The sequence below is a fragment of the Thalia democratica genome, chromosome 2 (assembly GCF_965202585.1).
Source record: "Thalia democratica chromosome 2, ktThaDemo2.hap1.1, whole genome shotgun sequence".
Lineage (NCBI taxonomy): Eukaryota > Metazoa > Chordata > Thaliacea > Salpida > Salpidae > Thalia > Thalia democratica.
This window is the reverse complement of record NC_139166.1, coordinates 32,986,397-33,007,662: the sequence shown is the minus strand read 5'-3', so window position 1 is coordinate 33,007,662 and position 21,266 is coordinate 32,986,397. Positions and strand designations below refer to the sequence as shown.

The window sequence follows — 21,266 nt, the reverse complement described above, 5'->3', positions numbered from 1 at the left end:
CGCTAAAAATATTTTAAAAACTTTTTTTACGAAATATGTGATAATATGATACGTAATTATTCTTGATAAATTTATATTCTATTTACATAACAAGCAGATTAAATCTTTCGGATTCCAATTATTAAAATATTGAGATTCGAATCCTAATTTGAAATAAAGACTCGGATTTGGCCGAATCCAAAATTTTTTGACTTAGTAGAAAACTACTAAACAGCTATAACTAATTTGTGTTTATTTGAAATATTTTAAATACTAACATTAAAAAAACCTATCAAGTTATTAAAAAAAAACTCGGTCTTTAAATATCTGAACAAAGTTGTTAAAATAACCTGTAACAAGAAATAACAAAATGCATAATTTTCTGCAATTGTTCTTGCTAAAACTTTCAGGGCTGCCACTGGTTTTTGAGAAATTTCTTTCAGGTTTTTGAAAGTACACGTTTTTAAGCCTATTTTTAAATTAAAGTTAAAAACCTGTGATAAGTAGTATAACAACACTGAAAAGATACTGTAAAGCTACTTGATATGTGTATTTTGTTAATAAAAAAAATTAAAGATGACAAAATAGTTTTAAATTTATGTCGAATCAAAACTTTACTACTTAACATGTAAAAATTGTTTAATGTTCCAGGTTTTTAGATATTTTTGTTAAAATTCCAGTTTTTTTTTCAAAATTTATCAAACTCAAGGTTTTTGTGGCAACCCTGAACTGTACATACAATAATTTATCTTTAAAAAACCGTTTCCAAAATAAAAATATTTTTTTGACAAGAAAGATCTTAGTTAAAAAAGTTTTAACTTTTACTATTACTTTTTTAATCAATACGAAATATTTAATAGTATGAAGATAATCTCTACGTGAAAATGATAAAATTTACTATCAATTTAATTGTTATGGTCATGTATGAATTCTTAAAAAACAGTTCAAGTAACTTTTTTAGTCCTTGTGCATTAGTATCCTGCATGGTTCTTATACACTTGCATTGTCAAAAGTTAAAAAATACTATTTGTTAGAATAACTTATGGAGTAGAAATAAGAAAAAAATGACTTACTTGTCACAAAATTGGAAAAAATTACATTTAAAAATAAATCTAAATTATTTCTTAATTGTTTGAAAATAATAAAGATTAAATTGAAACTCTAAATACCTAAAAACAATCTTTTTAAAATACTTTTTAAGCGTTTCAAGTGCATATAAAAATTAAGTACTGATTAATTTGCAATCCCATTTAAACTAAGAACATCTTTGTAGCTTTGATAATTAATTTTATTAAGAAAAAAAATCAAAGAAAAGTAAAAAGGTCAGCTTATAAGTTTTTTGTTGACTACTTGTGTACCATTTTGAAAAATAAAATAAAGTTTATGTATAAAAATAAATGCACTTAACTGATTAAAATAAATAAGTAGTTAATTAATCCTAAAAGTTTGTTATTTGTTAATAATAAGTAAAACATTAAATCTTTACACACAAAATAATCAACGAAAGTTTTAAGTTAATTAATTTCGAACCATGTTAAAATTAAGTTCAGCTAAACTCAACTGTTTAGAAAAAACTAAACAAAGTTAATAGTATATTTTAAAATGTATTTTTCTATAAAAACTTTGACGTTTTTCGGATTTTATTGCACAGAGTGATTTGGTAGACTGGCTTAAAACACTTATTATTTTAAACTATTGATAAAATCATCAAACTCATTTTGTTCTTGAATATAATTTTCAGCTTCTTCTTTCACTTGTTCCTGTAGTATTATACTTTTTTTGTTGATTCGTAAAACATTTATATAAAGTTTAAAGTTATTCTACAGTTTTTCAATTGAGTTTTATACTTTTGTCTTGAATTTTATTGTGGTATTCTACGCACATGATTAAAAAAAACTGTTTTAATTTATGTGTAAACAATCTATGCTTGCAAAGAGCACTAAAAAAAGACCATATGGTTAAAAAAACAAGGATGTTTAGTAAACTATTAAATTTTGATTATATAGTGAGTTTAAAACTAATTTACTTTTATTATTTTTGGTAAATGTTTAAAACGGGGATGGGTCAAACATGAACAAAGACAGTTTTGCACAAGTGGTTAATTTTGCACGAGAATAAAAAAATAATAAACAAAAATTAAAAAAATAGACCAAGGGTAAGGTGTAACAGTGATAGTAAAAAATAAAATAAAAAAAACAATCAACGGTTAGGGTTAACAGTAATAGTAAAAAAAAATATTATTTTAAGAAGAAAAAAAGTTTCCGGTTAAGGGGTAACAGTGATAGTAAGACAAAAACAAAAAATAAGCTAAAAAAAGTTTTAACCTGTGCAAAAATTTCTTCGTGCAAAAGTGTCCCTTCGTGCATATTTGACTTCTACACACCCGTTTGATACATCACCGGATAAGAAGTTAACAAGAAATATTCATTAAACTTGTTCATTAAAAACCAAAACTTACTTTGACATAGTTACGCTTTCATAAGAAAAATAACGTTTAAACTTGAAGTAAATTAAATATAAGGTTAAAATTGTTATAGAAGATATGTTTTTAATAAAGTTTTGTTCTTAACTTTTACAATTAGTACTTTACATAAGAAACACAAGCTCTTAAAATATTTTACTTATAAAATCTCTGTCTTAAAATGTACAAAATCATAAAAAATTAGAACAAAACAAGAGTCGTTAAAAACAAGAAACACTATTTTTATAGTTTTTTTAAAACTAATCTAGAATATTTTAATTAGTCATCGTACACTTATAATATTTATGCTGATTTTTCTTAACGAATTTAAAAAATATGTTATCATCATAAATGTAATAGTTGAGAAGAAGTTAATTTTTAAATTATGTAGTAAAAAATAAAACTATTAGTCATCCAAGTTGTATATATATACTTCAACTAGATTATATTAAAAAAAATAATAACATTATAATTAAGGTTTGGGAAGTTTTCATTTATCTGCTGTTAAAAGTTTTGATAACACTATTTATTTCTTAAATAATTTTCTGTGTAAAAAGTTAAAAAAATAGGCTTTATGTTTTAATTAGAGTAAAAATAAATAAACTCTAGTTTAATACTTTAAATAATAAAAAAAAAATTATTATAAATCAAAGTTTAAGAAAAATTTAAATTTAACATGAAGCTAAAATGAAATAATCAATTACATATGTTTCTTCCGACTTTACTTTGGAAAAACTTTTACAATATTCCTTCATCTTTTTGTTATCTACATAGAACTTATTTAGAGGAGAAATTTTTTCTTTGTTAGCAAAAGGAAGATGGTGCTCCTGAAAGAATAAAATTTAAATAACTGTTTTAATCATATACAAGTATAGTTAAAACTTAAATACGTAAACTTTTCTAAAGTTATCATTAATAAAATTTAAATTTCACACTAAAAAGGATTGTTAATATCCTGTTAAAAACTCTTTTTTGAAACCAATTGAACTTCAACAAACATAACGACTTACCTATACGGTAGTTAGGTCAAAATCTAAAGTGAAGAGATAAAATGTGTTACAACCGTCTTATATTAATATTTTTTTGTTTACAAGTCATATTTTAAAATATTAATTTAGCTTATAAGCATTAAAATATTACTTAGTCAAAGTTTTATGAAGAATTTTAGTTGCAGATTTACTATTATTTTTAACAATGAACAACCAGAAGTCTCAAAAAATTATGTAAGTTTATTATAACTACTTGGTCTTTATCAGAACCCTTTTAACACTAAAACCACGTTTGAAAGGAATTTATCGTCTTAATTTAAATTAAAAGTTTGTTATATAAACTGGGTGGCATTGTAAGGACAGAGACGTGCGGCTGTCCTTTTCTTAAAGTATAAGATAAATACTCATTTACTAAGTTTGTAATTTTTTCACTTTAAAAAAAATGATACATTTAACATCGGAAAGCTTTTCCATGTTACTTGATAAAATTATAGGAAATTTCCGCAAAAAACAGGGTTGCAACTCGTTTTTTCAAAAATTTTTCCAGGTTTTCCAAATTTCTTCCAGGTTTTAAAAAGTACACATTTTTGAGCTTATTTATAGTTTAAAGTTAAGTTTAAGATAAGAAACTGTGTTAAATAGTATAAAAACATTGAAAAGATACTGTAAACCTACTTATAATATGATTTTTATTAAAAAAAAAATTTAATGATGACAAAAATTTTTTTATTTATATGATAGATTTTTTGAGTCAAATTGAAATTTTACTACTAAACGTAAAAATTCCAGGTTTTTCCAGGTTTCGAGGTAAAGTGGCAACCCTGAAAAGAGGAAATAATTACCGAGGGAAAAACCCATTCGCTCGAAAGTATCACTGCATATAAGAACTGATTTTCTTTAATGGGAGCGGTTTTTTAATTGTAAGAAGTTGTGTAGTTTTAGCCAGCTTGGCGGTAATTGTACCATTTTCAGCTAACTTTCTAACTGGCGGTTTTTTCGTTTCGTCAGAGTTTTAAAGTATTTCCGGCTAGGCAGTTTTTTTAGTATCATCAAATTTTCAAGATTTTGGCGTTTACAAGTTTGACTAGTTCATCTGTTTTTCTGTCCTAGCTATATCATGGGTGAGGAGCCTGGAAAATTCCCCTAGACCAGTACCTGAGTAGACTATTGAGCCAATTGTTGTTTATGTTTGCCGTTTAGCTTGTTTTGTGTAGTTGTGTTTTATATAAAGTAGTCTTATTAGTTGTCGTGTTCACTTAACTGTTTTTAGCGTAATATTTTATTTAAATTAGACTCGTTATTGCTAAGCAAGATTGAAAACTAATGTTATTGGTTTTCACTTTTCTTAGTATCAATTGAGTTCTAATATTTTTATACTCTTTAGAAAGCTTAGTTTTCTACGTTATATTACTATTTAAGTATCTAAGCTTAGTATTGAAAATAATAAAGAAATTTTAGATTTTAAGAAAGTATAACTTTCTATTTTACCTTAGTGTTTAGTACCTTGAAAGTTTAAAACGTAGTATTAAAAAGGGTATAAGAACAATACCTAACACATCTACAATAATTTACTAGTTGCACAACTAATCTTGTTTCCAGTAGAAGAAAGTTAAATATTTACTTAAATTGTTTAGATTAAAATTGGCGCCCGCGATTAGACAAATAAGGTATACGTAAACTCTTTCTGAGTTGGGTAGGAGTCTAATATGCACGAGGGAACATTTTCGTACGAGGGGTCACTTTTGCACAAATACACTTTGAGTATTGTATCTGTTACTAACCATTAATCTACAATAATCTTAAGTATCTATTTTAAATAAACACACACATATATATACCTACTTTAGCTTGTATTATTTTCTTACAGTATTTCTTTTTTTCAGAGCTCCGTTGAAGTGTGTTAACCCATTAACACACATAAACATGTGTTAGTGTAATAAAGAATAAATACTGTTTAATTTGTTATTACTATTCTCAAAATATAAAGGTTCAACCTCATAAAACAAAAAAAGGTAAATAGGCTTATAGTGATTTTTCTTTATATCAAAAAATGGTTTATAAACTTGTATAGAAAGCTTTTTACAAAAATAACTATAACTCAAAAATTATATTCTATAGAAGTTGGCTTATAATAATTACTTAGGGCGTTCAAATTAATTTGATATTAATTTTAGTAAAGAGAAGTTCTTTGACTCTCCTATATGGCCCTAATACAAGTAGATCAATTTTTACAAATAACCAACCTAACCAGAATTAAGCAAGGAAACTATAATTACAAATAGTAAATCAAATTAAGGTTTATTAATATTTTGATTTTTAATAGACCAACACACTTGTTTTAAAACAACTAGCTCCTAAAAGTTTATAATTGTAAGCTTACCTGCAAAATATCAATGATCTCACTACTACCTTCCAACTTATCATTGTTGGTTGACAATGACTTTATTTGGTTCTTGTCATAACTATCTTTATTGATGGATTTATGAGCTCTATAGATAAAAACGTACATTATAACTCAATTCAATATAAACTGTTTATCAAATTCGTTATATCACCTTTATACAATAAATAAGTGTTTTGTATGATAAATTATAGACTTATCACACCTAATTAAATAAATAAGGTATAAGTTTGTCAAGTAAGCACACAGTAAGTAAAAAAGCAAAGAGTGTCTAATACGGACATAGAAATAAGAAAATGTTTCAAACTTATGTTAAAAAATTATTCCTAGGTATTTTTTTCAACTAAAAACTAATGTATTTTAAATGATGAAAATAAGAGATGAAATTATAGGTTTGAATGAAATATTTTAATAGATTTGGTAGTCAATCTGCTTAAAACACTAATTTTGTTTAAAGAAAAACTATGCTTAAGTATGCCATATTGGCATATGATTATAATTAAATATGCTGTCTTTATTTTAAATATTCTTGTGCATATCAAAAAAAACTAAAAATTTAAAGTATGTACTATTTTAATTAAATATATCTCTACGCAAGGATTAATTAGACAGTAGAAGTTTATTTTTAACTTTAAGTAAGTAAAAGAAAAAAATGGACCGAAAATAATAAAAATTAAACTGAAAAAAAAACATTTGAATTTAAACTTACACTACAGGAGAGTTAAAGAACTTTCTAACTGCTGTTTGATGAGCTAACGCTTCATCAATTAATTGCTTGAAACTGCTAACAACATCATTTTCCTCAGTTTTGATTGGTTTATTAATTAAATCATTTGGAAGAAGAAAACAGGCATCAAAATCACCACTAGAGGGATTCTCCTTTTTTAATAAATATTTAATCATATATAAATACTGCAATAAAATACAAAGCATAAAAAGTATTAATTGATCATAACTGTTGTATTAAAAAAAAAGCTGGAAAAAAGAGCTTTATCTTTTTTACTCAATAAAACTAACATAACAAAAATATTAATTTTTAAATAACAATTTTAAAGAACACTAACATTATGTTCAAAAAATTATCAAAGTAATCAATGCCAATATTAGCTAATAATATAGCTATTAATTGGTGCTTTGATATAATACCATTTATAAAAACCTTGTAATTATAGTGATTTTGTGAGCTGTTGTCAATTATTTCGAAACCCGTCCTACACCTCACAGATGAATTTCTACTTTTTATTACTTCAGATTGACTTTCGTTGATTTTCCATGGTAATCTATCTGCTAGAGTTATTAGATTAAATTTACCGCTATTTTGCTTATGGAACTCTCAGCCTTTTTAGCATTTAGAAAAAAATAACATAATAATTGAATATAAAAAATAAAAAACTAATTAAACTAAAAATAAATTTACTAAAATGTATTACGATAATTAAAAAATAATTAACAACAAATATTAGCCTTATATAAATTTGTAAATAAAAGTTTTATTTTCTATGCATAAAAACTGTTTTGTTTGGTTTCTAAATTTTTATTTTTAAATAGTTAATAATTAGTTTAATGTAATTCTTACATAAAAATATAAGTATTCCTTAGGATTCTATAAAACTTATGCCTGTCAAAAAAAATTCATTGCTCAGAATATTTCTGTTTTGATTTGAAATTTCACGGTTTTTACATTGATAAATTGTTAAAAAAAAATTAAAGTTTCTATTTAAAACTGAAAGTAACTATATATCAAAATAAAGAATTGCAATACCATATTTAGTAACTTAACAATAAATTAAAAAAAAAATTTAATTAATTTGGGTAAGACTAAGAAAATTAACCTCTAGTCTTTTTATAATAAAAACGTGAATCCCCTATTATAATTGGTATATTTCAAAGATGCTTTCAGGGACAAAAACTTCAAATGTAAAATTTATTTTAACAAAAAATAATGATAATATTATTATTTGGCAAAATTGGCAAAATGAGAAAATATTGCAAAATATGGCAAATATATATTGCAACTATAGCAAAATATGGCAATTTTAGCAAAGTATGTCAAGATTTGGTTAACATCTATGACAACATTTTGATTCTGATATTATTGTTTAATTTTACTAGTTATACATTTGAAGTTTAAATTAGCTAACCAGAATAGTGGATTCACATTTGTGTTACAATCGGACCCATTTCAAACTTCAAATACTACAACCAAATCAAATTATTTGTTATAACCTTCAAATATACATAGTGGTTACAAATATATAAATATATGTTACCTATAACTTTTGATATTTTTGTTTGTTTATATACTAGTATAAAAATAGTTGTTAACCCCTAAGGAAAATAAAATTTACTTCAGTAATAAAATAAGTGAGCTACTTGTAAAAATAGTTTCTCAAGTACTCTGGAATTAGATGCAAATGATAAAAATGAAAATAGAATGGTGAGTTTTACGTTACAGTTACGATTACTTATTATTTCTTATACAATAAAAATCTAAAAACTCATGATTTGTAATAAAACTAAATTTTTAAAACATAAAACAAAAACATTTGTTAGAAATTTACAGAAATTACTTTGAAAAAATTTCATTTCACCTATTTTCTTTAAAAAACACTTTCAAGTTTTAAAAATTGGTTAACACAGTCTAAACATTAAGAACATAATATTAACAAAAAAAATATAACGAACAAAATCATTAGCTTTTGACAAACGATTGAGTAGGTGTATTCTGTATAAAATAAAACTTTTATAGTCGAATTTTTCAAAAAAAAAAATCAGGAGTAATTTGAATTGCAAACTAGCTTGAGTCGTGAACTTTGTGATAAGTGTCACTATTTTTTGCTTTGTATGACTTAACTTTTTTTGGTACTTTATTTGGTCAAACCCATGCAACATTTAATCAAAATAAGTAGCATAGTTTTGTATGAACCTTACATTATCTATTTAAAAATCAATTATCTAATCAATTTTTAAGAACAATACACTGACTAAAAGCATTTCATGTTAATTGAGTTCATCTATATATGATTTCCAACAAACTAAAATACTTTTGAAATTTAGAATTAAAACTTGGTAACCTCAGGCAGAAATTCAAGTATTCAAAATAATACATTAACTTTTATAAAAAATAAATTAAATGCAAAAATAGTATTTATTATAAAAAAATCATGTTAAATTTAATTATATCGAGACCGGTTGTATTACAAAAATTAAGCAAACTAAGCTGAGTTAAAAAAAATTACAAAACAAGCTTGATCAAAAAAGAAAAAAAAGCCTAAATTAGTTTGAGTTTGCAAGAACTTAAAAGACCAGTATGAGTAAAAAGCAACCATGATCTAATGATAGTAGTTTTATTTATTCACTGATGTGAACAAAGTTTAAAACAAAATAAAAATTACAGAACTATATAAAAAAATAATTTCATAGCATTTTTAAACTTTTAGTTTTTAAATTACTAAAACAACTAGAAATACTTAAAATAAAATTAAGATACCTTTATAAATAAAAAAAATGAAACATAAAAAATATACTTATAAATATAACACATAATTAAAAAAGTATTAATTGGTATAAACAAATTAAAATGTAATAATTTATAAATCTAGTAACAACCAACTCACAATTTGTATCATTTTGAGAAGCTGGCGATCTTCCGAAAAGAGGTAATGATCTGAAGTGCAAGAATTTTTCATAAATAGTTTTAAAGTCAAAATAATCATTCATAGGAGTAATTTAAAGCAGTGTTTAATATTAATAAGAAATACATAGTATAAAATTAGGCGATATAATTTGGGGACTGAATTCGTTGAAAACGTTTTTAGTCAATAAATTTCAAACAAAAATAACCAAATTTTGTTTTTTAATACTTACTTTCGTTTTTAAAGAAAAGAAAAAAAAGCTGCATCTATCCACAAAAAGTTCCAATAGTAAAGTAAATGAAAGCACAATCATTTGAAAAAGGATATTAATTTTTTTATATATAGAAAATATTGCACACAACAGAGTTGCCACTTTTGAGAAATGAAAGCTAGCCTGAGTTACATCAAGCTTAAGTCAGCCTGAGTTTATACAAAAAAAAAACTGTAACAAATTACTATTAATCTATTTTTAATACCTATAAACACGAAAATAATACTAATAAAAGACTTATAAATAAATAAAATAATCAAAAAAAATTATTCATAAAAACTAGCATGAGATTTAGAAAACTATACAAACTAGCCGGAGTTCTGCAAAAATAGTCTTAAAGATTTCTGAGTCAGCCTGATTAAAAAAAAAACTTTAAACTAGTCTGCGTTATCCCGAGTGTATGGGAACTCTGACACAAACATAAAAACAAATTCTTTGTAAATCAAACTAGGCTTCAAACCATCAAGCACCACTTATTACGATAAATAAAGTCCAAAAATTTATTTAGTACTGGTTACTAGAATATTTTAAAAACTACAACAAACGGTACTTCATGTTATATTGCATATTTACCTGTTGATGATAAATCGTTACAATACAAATCAAAATCTTATAAACTTTAGGGGACATATCTCAAAAAATAACTTAAAATTTAAAAAAAATATACCAAAAGGTCCAGGGAATAAAGATTATAACAGTAATTTATAAAAAATTGGAACATATTAGTAATTTTTTTTAATATCTCAGATCTATCATCATAATCTAAATGTCGGAAATTCAAACGTCGTACATCCGTATAAATAAAATAAATACATATGTAATCCTATAGCTTTTTAAGCTTTTTACCTATTGAATTTTACTCATTTATAAAATCATTAAAAAAATGCATCTACTGCCAGAAAATTTTAAGCAAAATAAGTTAAGCTGAGAAAACAACTTAACAAAAACTATTAAAATAGTTTTTTTAAGATTTTTAAATGTCTCAAACATCCACCACTAGCTTTTTTTGTTTCAAAACACAAACAATAAATTGATATGATTGAAACAGATTACAAAATATTCTTTTTATTTAAGTTATTTTACAAAAAAAAAATTTAATAGTCTTTAAAAGACAAAGCTTAAAGAGTTCTCAACAGACTTATAGTTTGAAAGTTACTACTTAATTTAAACTATTCATTTATCAAACCAACACATTTGAGGCAGTGTCTGGTAAATAGTTGTTGATGGGAGAGCAAGCTAAAGGTGATTGAGCAATTGGGGAGCTGTTCATATGTCTTGATGATGGAGACCCAATTCTGAACTGCTGAGAAGGAGACCCTGATCTGAATTTAGGTGGAGATCTGGCACTCATTTGAGAGTTTGGAGATCCAACTTTGAATTTGATAGATGATGGTACAAACCTACTGCTCGAATTTTGACTAATTTTTGATTCACTCTGTACGAAATAATTTTATTAGAAAAAATTATTACTTATAAGAGCAACGAGTAATTTATAAGATGCATGCACAATGTACATACATTAAAGTTTTATTAATTCTAAACACTTTTTTACCAACAAATACTGTTTTAAGTAAATAAACTGTTAAGTCATGAATTAAAACTTTAGTTAAAAAGTGTTTTTTCCTAGACTTTATTTAGACTTGTTTTTAATTAATTAGCAAAATTTCATTAAATGTATATACAGCTCATCAGAAACAAAAACTGTAAAGTATGCACAAATTACAAAGTAAAGGTAATCATTAAATAGCTAATAATTACTAATAAAAAATTTTTGAATATGGTTAGCTTTTAATATTTCATATATGTACAGGGTTCCCAACGAAATTCAAGAAAATAAATACTTTTTTCTTTTTTTTTGGCTTAATACAGAAACTTTTGGTTTTCAAATACTTAACAAGTACTTTTTTTTGCCTGTGGTAGATAAACTTTTTGTAAATTTACACCATTAGCAAAATAATCTATCATTATCATTAGGCAGTTTTTTTACCCAACCTTTATAAATCATCACTATCTAGTCATGAATCTTTAAAGGGTGTTCTATATTTTAGTTCAGCCATACTAATATTTAACTTATACGTGACAAAGTATAAACCTGAAAAATATAAAAATAATACTTTCCTTGATACTTTTGTAATTAGTAAACATATTAAGTTTATCTATTTACAGTGACTAACTATACTGTTTTTTTACAAATCTGCAAAGTATAACATTATAACTAAAATAAAAACTGTTAATCATTGGTGAACTTACAAAATTATAATCAATTTATACAAAAAACTGAACAAACTACTGATTGAGAAACATTCAAAACAATTATCTAAGTACAACTCTTCAATTTCTAAAATAAAAACTAATTAAAATAACTAAAAAAAAATAAAAAGTAGTAGTGGACAGTTTTCTTTAAAAAGGAACTAATGCATTGAGTAAAAAAAAACACTTTTAGATCTTAAATATTTTTAATTTTTATTTCCTCTGCTTAAGATAAAATGAAAACTAACAAAAATTGTGAATAAAACTGCTGTATGATACTTCCTTTAACTGTTCTAGTTTTAAAACTCTGAAACATAAATATACTTTTATCAACAACATTTCTATATTATATTATTTTATATATCATCACACAAATTTCCAGCACTAGGCAAAAGCAAATTCCTAGGAAATCAGGAGATTCAGTTCTTTCACTAACTTTTGTAAATATAAAAATACTTTGAACATATTAGTAAGTAATAAGCACTTGAAAATTAAGATGAAAAACTACAAATAAAGTAAAACGTATTTGATTAAGTATTACATATTATTTTATTTACTACAAAAATTAACATTTTAAAGTTTCATAAAACAAAAATTTACAATTAAAAACAGTTAAAACTTATTAACACAAATTATCATTTACCTTTACTTCTACGTTTAATTCTTTTTGTTTTTTGACAACGAATGAATTTAATAAAAAAATATGTTTTTAAGACTTTTTTCAAAAAACCACCTATATATTTTTATTTTTTATGTTAGAAAAAACTAACCATCAAACTAAATAAAAAAGTTGAATGTTTTTAAAAAAAATTCAACTTCGTTTATCACAAAATATTTATTTTTATCAAAAATTTTCTGTAAATTAATTTAAACATAAACCAAATAAAAACTAGTCCAAATGTGTTAGATAAAATTAATGACTTTGTACAAGTAATAAAGTTTTACATACATGTTTCATAAAAGTAGTCTAGTGTTAAAATAGAAAGTAATAAAAACGTTTTTACGACTTTTGAAGAGTTTTTAAATAGCATACTGTTAAAAAAACGAGTATTTTAAAATATTATTGTATACTTAAGTACTAACAATCACTAATCCTTTATTTATAGCCAACTTTTTTAACTAATACACTTTCTTACGAAGAAAAAGAAGTAGTTAGCCTTCAGTTTATAAACTACCAATAATTAACTTTAATGAAATCGCTAATGCAAGAGAATGAAAACAAATTGATTAAAACTTTATTGTAGATAAAATAAAATATGAGAAATATGTTTTATATACAATCTGATGTACTTTAGAATACTATTTTATTTACTATTAACAAGCAAAACTTATTAACAACTTGTATACCAATAAAAAACTAACAACATTAAAGCTTGGAGAGTTAAATGTAGAATCACCTAGCAACGACGGAGGAGTATCATTGTTCAGGTCATTTTCACTTATTCTGTTCAACAACTTATATGTAAAACTTAACTACTTTTTTGCCCTTAATTAATATCAGAGGTATCATAAGTTTTTTGAAGTTCTAATCAAAAAAATTAATGAATTAATAAACTTATTACAACAGGGCTAAAAAATTCTATAAATCAAGTAGACTAAAAAAGAATGTAATGTTCCTTATGGTTTATAGGAATAAAAAAATCAAAATAGCTTGTATAAATTTAGCTAAGACTTAAACTCTAATTAGACTCATTGGCTCACATGACAAAGTAATCGAGCGTATATAAAATTTTTATAAACCATTGAAAGAACTATAATTTACTAAATATCAAAAAATTGAAAAATAAGCATGAAAACTATAACATAAACGATTAATTAAAATTCTAAAAGTTATACAACTCATGCAGACGAAAGGTGGTAAATTTTCAAGCAAATTAGAATAAAAAATTACTAACTTTTCAAAACTTCAAATTTACTGCCCATTTGTAATCATGTTTTAATTTTTCAGTGAAACAGAAGCTATAGTTTAAAACAGATAGATAAAAAGGTTTTATTGAAAACATTTTTAGTGAAACTAACGTTCGAACTCTAGAGGTAATGATGTTAATATGTTGATTAGAAGAATGAAGTTGATCAGAATTTGACGTAATTGAATCTGACCTATTGATAAGTTTTAAATAAAACAAAAATATAAACCGAAATATTGACTTTAAAAATAGTGTTAAAATTTAAAAGAAGATATTTAATAAAATTATATAAATTTTCATCAGGTAGTGTTTTATTTCATTCTGAAATTTGTTGTGCCACTCTAGTGGTAATTGTCTCTTATTTACTTTCTTTTTTTTTCCTGTAAGCGCAGTATAAATTAAGAAAAACGCGCGTAATTGGGACTTTTAGTTTCTACTGCGTTGCGGCAGACTGAAGTCAGTGCAGCTTTTCGCTGCACTTAAGTTTTAATGGATTCAATCTTGTTGTCGAGTTTATTTCGATTTTAGAACACTTTTTGAGTTTGATTTAAACGTTTAGTTTTTAGTTTCTTTGATTCAAGTATTGTCGTCTTTTAAAAGAATTGATTATTCGATTTATTAGTTTATGTTGTGCAGTATGCTATCATCTTTTCGTGTCGCAATTTCATTGTAAATATAATCATTATCACAGATTCGAACTAAGTTTAAATTAGTATAAGTAACTGATTTATTAAACCTTTAGTAAATAGTAAGTAAGTCATATTAGTTTATTTAAGTCAACTATAATTTAAGCGTTATCTTGGGGACTCTTACTATACAAGTTAAAGCGCACGTTGCGTTATAAACCAGGCCAATAATAGTGTATAAGTGGAAGCCCGTGATAGCGACATTGTATTTTTTATTTCCAAATACTAATTGACAAAAAAAACATTAACACTTTTTACAGGAATGCCAAATGTTTTTGGCAAATCTTCTTCACTTTTTCAAAATTTCCTCCAGGTTTTTAAAAGTACACACTTTTGGGTCTATTTTTAGTTTAAAGTTAATTTTAAGGTAAGAAACTGTGTTAATAGTATAAAAACATTGAAAAGATGCTGAAGAGCTACTTTAAGTGTGTTTTTTAATAAAAAAATATTTTTGATGATTTGATGGAAATTTTACTACTTAACATGTTAAGTTGTTGAAAGCTCCAGGTTTTTTAGCCTAAATTGTCAAATTCCAAGTTTTTTCAGGTATTTTGGCAATGTTTTTAGAACAGTGTAATGTAATACACACGGATGATTATGAGGCTTATCAAAGCAAATTTTAAGATTAGCTTTTAGTTAAGGGCATAGGGGGGGGTCCGACATTTTTTTTACTAAAAATAACATTGTATCTTATATGAAAGTTTAAAGTACAAACTTCAAGCCAGTTTTTACATAATTAAAAATACTTATTTAACTTTTGAGATATTGTAATTTTTATAAAAAGTATCCGATACAAACGTATGGACCGCAAGTTTTTCAACGTCAATTTTCTCGGAAACTTAAAAAAACACTAAAAATCTATCTTCTCCTTCATTTTTTGAGCTAGAGATCTCAAACTTTTTTTTGTAATTTAGAATACTTTGAATTTTAAAAATGTTGAAAAATAAAAATTTTAGAAAAAAAAAAGGTGGTTTTTTTTTAATATAAAATTATATTTTTCAAAATTAAAAAAATCTCTGCATTCAATCTTTTTAAAAATTAATAATACACTTTCTGTGAAAATTTGAAGAAGATTGCTTAAAAAATGAAGGAGGAGATATATTTTTAGTGAAATGGTCTTTTTTTGCATTTTTAGTTTGCGCCTTTCATTAGGAACCTATTGAGGTCATCAACTTTGATCGCTAATATCTCAAAAAATACTTTGAATTTTTTCAAGTGGTTAAAAATGTCTAATAGCTCAGATAAAACTCTATAAAATAAAATCAACTTGTAAAAATCAAGGTGTACCCCCCTATGCCCTTAATAACGTTTAAGGGCATTACAATTATATATTACTTTAGTAGGTTAGAGCTTTGAACGTTAAAAAAAAAATTTTATAAAATAAAACTAACCATAAATCTAGATGGTATTGTTTATTTATCAAAAAATATAGTTCTAATTAGAAAACTAAATAAAATCTGAATTATAAAACCTACAAATATAACTGTTTTTATTTTTATTTAATTAGTAACATATTTAAATTGTTTTCAAACAAGATTCGTTTTTAATATAATCAAATTATCATGTACATAGTTTACTAAATTACATTTTATGACATCAATATTTTTTAACTTACAAGTTTTGATTAAAATTTTGAAAAAAATCTTCAGTTTTGTGTGTAACACTTAGTTTCAAAACTGCAATTTGTGTCTCTACTGAACCAATCTCTACAAGCTTTTCAGAAGTTCTTTTCATTTTTCTGGGCATAGAACATTCTCTTTGAATTCTGTTAGAAACAAGTTTATTACTAGCAAAAATATTTTTAGAGAATTATTTTAGCAAAGTTTAATTGATTTTGAAAACGGCTTATTAAATAGAAAGAATATCCTAAGGAACTAAGGATTCACTATTAGTTTGAAGGAATATTTTTTAACAACACTTATATATCATAGTGTTCTAAACTAAAGTTTTAAAACATTAAAAAAAAATTCTTGTAAAAGTCAGTTATAACTGCAAAACAACTGATTTTGTATGTAAATTCTTTATTAGTAAGCATACTTTATAAAGTTTTAACTCTGTAGAGCTGTTTATATTTTATGAGCAGTGAAACGTAGTCAGTCAATTAAGTATTTGCATACAAAAACAGTTGTTTTAATTTTCCAATGGGCTCTACTAGTTTTGATCTATAGGATTTAACACGTTATTAGCTAGATCTTATTATAAGTTTTTTTTATCAAAACGGTTTTAAAACAAAAAATATTTGTTTTAGAAAAATGTTTATTACTTATAACAACTTTAACATGAAATATTTTAAAGTTAGAATAAAAACTAGGTCAAAAAACTTTGAGTAGACAACAAAAAAGTGAAAATAATAAACTTACTTGATTAAATTATAAAGTTTTGCTAAAATTTAAATGAAACATATTGTATAGATTATATTATTGGAAAAATTACTTACAAAAATTAGGTAAAAATAAACAAAAACAAGAAAAAACACTAAAAATTGATTAAAGTATTTAGTGCAAAACTCAGGGTTGCCACTTGTTTTTTCAAATTTTTTTCCAGGTTTTTAAAAGTACACATTTTTGATTCTATTTTTAGTTTAAAGTTAAGTCTAAGGTAAGAAACTGCGTTAAATAGTATAAAAAACATTGAAAAGGTAATGTAAAGCTACTTTAAATAAAATAAATATGATAGATTTTTTGAGTCAAATCGAAATTTTACTACTGAACATGTGAAAATTCCAGGTTTTTCCAGGTTATTTTTGCCTAAATTGTCAAATTCTTTGTTTCAAGGTTTCCAGGTAAAGTGGCAACCCTGAAAACTTAACAAAGATAAACAAAAACAAACTCATATTCCATGCAGTAACTTTCCTTTTTTTGATTTTTTGCAAATTTGTATCCAGGTGTAATACGGGAAATACAAAGAACAGATTTGAGAAGAAGTGTAAGAGCTGCATAACTGCTACTTCTACTGTTTTTTGATTGGTTGCTTACTGCTGCACTATAACAGAAGGTTTTTAAATTACATAAATATATACACTTGTTACACATTGAAAAAAAATATACAAAACTTTAATAGTTATTTTAACAAAACGTTACTTATCTTTAGTAAAATTTGTATAATTGTTTTTCAAAACAAAATAGTTTGTTTGGGTTGGAAATTAAAACATAAGTGTATAAACAAAATATTTTTTGTTTAAAAGTTAATTATACTTAAAATGATTTTGATACAGTCCTAAATAAGGTCCAAGTTGGAAATTTTTTTAAATTAACACTTGCTATAACAAGTTATTAAACTGTATTTTACTGAACATACAGTGTTTATTTGTATGTAAACAATCCTAAAAAAGTCTTCTGAATAGACTATTGGAAAACAAATTTTCTTATATAGCCAATTATTTCTAGATTTAAGCTAAAAACTTTAAAACTTGAGAAAATATTTTAAATAAATTAAAACAATTGTCTTTGTGAGTTTAACTTATTTTCTAAAAAATGATTATAAGACTAGTTAAGAATAATCAGTAAAATTTTATATAATTGAAACAGAAGTTATATTGAGTGAAACAACAGTTTTTGTAGTTTAGTTTACTTCTTCTACAAGAAGCTCTAATGAAATTTGATGAATTATGTTTATGAAAAATACTATTTTCAAAGTTGTAAAAGTTAGTTAAAACTGTCTAAGAAAAAGCTTACAAAATAATATAAGGGCCAACTTTACAGATGTCAACCAGGTGTAAGTTTTAAGAAATTGCTAGCCAATATAATTTTTAGCTTGAAAACAACTTGTTTAATTAAAAAAAAAACAATTTAAGGTTTTATGCAACAAATATTTTGAAATATTCTTTTAATATTATTTTTATACACAGCAGCGCTTGATTATTTCATAGTATGAAATTAATACTATTGTTGTTTTACTTTTAAACAGTTCTTAGTATTGCTTTTTTAATTTACGAGGTACACAACAATTTCTTCAACAATTCCAGTTTTCAAAAAACTTTTTACAGGTAAATCTAGCACATTAACTAGAAAAGTTTCCCACCCCTAGTCTAAACAGTTATTGTAAGTAAAATATCAGAAATAAATTGTATTAAAAACAGTCAAAATAAAAACTAAACATCTCTATTTAATTGTAAGTTTTAATCAAAGATTTGTTTATCAACACTAACATATAAAAGCTATAAAACAAACTTATTAGAATTAGTTCAATGGTTTTAGAATCATATCACGAATCTTACTTTATTTGATGCATGCTGATACACCAAGATTCTATTTGGGTACGAGCATTTCTATACCTCACAAAGAAGTTAATTAAGATTGGTTGATTGAAATTTATAACACCATTTTTTACTATAACTTCATTAAACATTTTTTGGGCACCTCTATCTTCCGGAATTGAAAGGTTAAACTGTTTTAAACAAAGAATAAATATAAGTAGTGCTTGTGTTTTTTACAAAAATTTTTTTTAATTTTTATAATAAATTTTATTTATAGTAAATTGGCCCAAAAAAAATTATTTTTACAAGTCTGGTTTGCAAAATACTGTTTTTAGAAAATTTTGCTCACAGACTATAAAAGTTGCAATAATAAAAAAGAAAGGTAAATACTGTACTTGTGGATGCCTATCATAAAGAGTAGACCAATGTGACACAAATATAAAATATGAATGAAAAGTAAAAGAGCCTGAACTATGCAAGTGAGTAAAAATGTTTATTGAATTGAAAAAGTATAGTTGATGACAGTCTTTTTATATAAAGAGACAGTAAGAGCTAAAGATACAGAAATAATTGGTTAATTTTTCCTTATTATAACATCAAAAAAATTCAACTACTTTTTCGCAATACTTTTATCAACTTAATAAAAAAATACAATTTCTTAAAATTACCAAGCACGAAATGTTCTCATGCATAAAGGTAACAACAGGCTGGGTACTCTGGTACAATGTCAAAAAAGGATACATAAGAGATATCACATTACTAAAGAAATGCAAGAAAATTTTGTGTATTTTACAGTTTCACTTTGAAAATGTTCTTGCCACATACCACCAATACTAAAGAGGATAAAAAACACTGCTTGTTCAAGTAGGGTAGTTGTTCAATATGTTAATAAAAAATTTTTGCAGTTTTACAAGGGATATTTTACTAATTTATACCAGATGAAGGCATTGGAAATTAAATAATTTTGTCAAGTTCTAGAAAAGGGATTTTTAATTAATTTATTACTATTTGAAGGCTATAGAAAATAAGGAATTTTGTAAATTAATCGAAAAAATCTGACTTTTTTTTTTTTTAATTTTGTCAAATTTCCTGACTATTCCTGACTTTTTTCACAAACCCCCATTTTTTCCTGACTTTTGTCAATTTTTTTAGTTTTTCCTGATTTCCTGACCGAGTAGCAACCCTGCAGTATACATGTGATTTAAGTACCCTGAATAGGACAGCATAATTGGAGTCTGTTGATTTTAAATATAAGAGAAATAACGCCTTTCACCTAAAATACTTCCATTGTATACTAGAATAGATGACAACAGAAGACTATCCACAAATAAGTATTAAACGATAAATAAATAAGGCTTGGCTGGTCTGTCAGGTTTAAAAGGCAAGCAATAAGCAAACTTTACAAAGTCTCTGTTGTTTAGTGACTCTGTTATGGAAAGTGTTGTATTTATTAAAAAGTAACTAAATTACAAAGACATATGAACGCAAGACTAGAAAAAAAACAGCATTTCTGGGTGATAAAAGATTTCTGAAAATTGCAAAAAAAAAACTTCAACATCCATGTGAAAGTAAAATAAAGATTATAGATAATCAAACAGGAGGATGAATATATAAATTATTATTTTTTATTCATCTTAATTTTTTTTGCTTTATTTGGTATTGGTTGTCTTTTGAATATAACAGGGTTGCAAAAGATTTTTGTAAATTTTTTCAAGATTAAAAAAAAAAAAGCTTTTTGAAAAATTGTTAGTAAAAAACTCAACTTAAGGTAAAAAATTTACTGTTTATAATAGTATAACAACATTAAAAACATACTGGAAAGCTACTTTAAATGTGTTTTTTAATGAAAAATAATTAAATGATACAAAAAAATATCTCTATGATAGATTTTTTGTATGTAATTGAAAAAAACAAAAATAAGAACATAAAACACTTAATTTACCCAGGTAGTCTTTCCCTCATAGTCACAAAGTGTGTTCAACGGCTTTCCACTGCGGCTTTGAATCAGAATATGTACACATTTTAGACAAAATTGTTTGATATTTACTTCATGTGTTAACATAATATAAACAGTCTATACTACCTGGTTAAAAATATCTCTGTTAGGAATGAAAAGTTTATTTTTTATCAAAATACACTAAAAAATATTAAAAATTTTTTTTTGTGAAACTAACTGAAGTTAGTGCACAGTAAACTTTTGAAAATTTAGATTTTGAAACTGATAAATTTAACTTGTGGTAAATTTAAGTTTAATCTTTAACTATATTTAAACACTTTTAAATTAATATTAATTAAAAATTTCTATACATTCTTCAACTAAAATTTTGTTTTTCTTTAAAAAAATAGTTTAAAAATAAAAAATCAAATTTGTGTCAAGTCTCATTTACTAGCATATACTTCTTATGAGAGTAGAGTTCTGATAAAAAAAAAACTTTAACAAATTTAATACAGTTAAAACTATGAAAATTCATTTAAGGAAATAGGGGAGATTC

At 24.5% G+C, this 21,266-nt stretch overlaps 1 protein-coding gene across 2 annotated transcripts; it reads right to left on the bottom strand.

The window, feature by feature from the left end:
• Nucleotides 1-1,251: 1,251 nt before the first annotated feature.
• Nucleotides 1,252-20,863, bottom strand: LOC145829430 (uncharacterized). Of its 2 annotated transcripts, none has more exons than XM_082937212.1 (13): nt 20,717-20,863; nt 18,796-18,965; nt 17,409-17,561; nt 16,195-16,344; nt 14,006-14,086; nt 13,349-13,430; nt 10,927-11,171; nt 9,448-9,497; nt 6,990-7,117; nt 6,540-6,709; nt 5,810-5,918; nt 3,145-3,267; nt 1,252-1,739 (listed from the first exon to the last, which is right to left on the bottom strand). In XM_082937212.1, the coding sequence occupies exons 1-13, from the start codon at nt 20,834-20,836 to the stop codon at nt 1,662-1,664; spliced, it is 1,659 nt and encodes a 552-aa protein (XP_082793338.1). In that variant the 5' UTR covers nt 20,837-20,863; the 3' UTR covers nt 1,252-1,661. The 2 variants fall into 2 exon arrangements, with proteins under 2 accessions (XP_082793338.1, XP_082793339.1); XM_082937213.1 differs by having other exon boundaries at nt 6,990-7,114.
• Between the last annotated feature and the right edge of the window lie 403 nt (nt 20,864-21,266).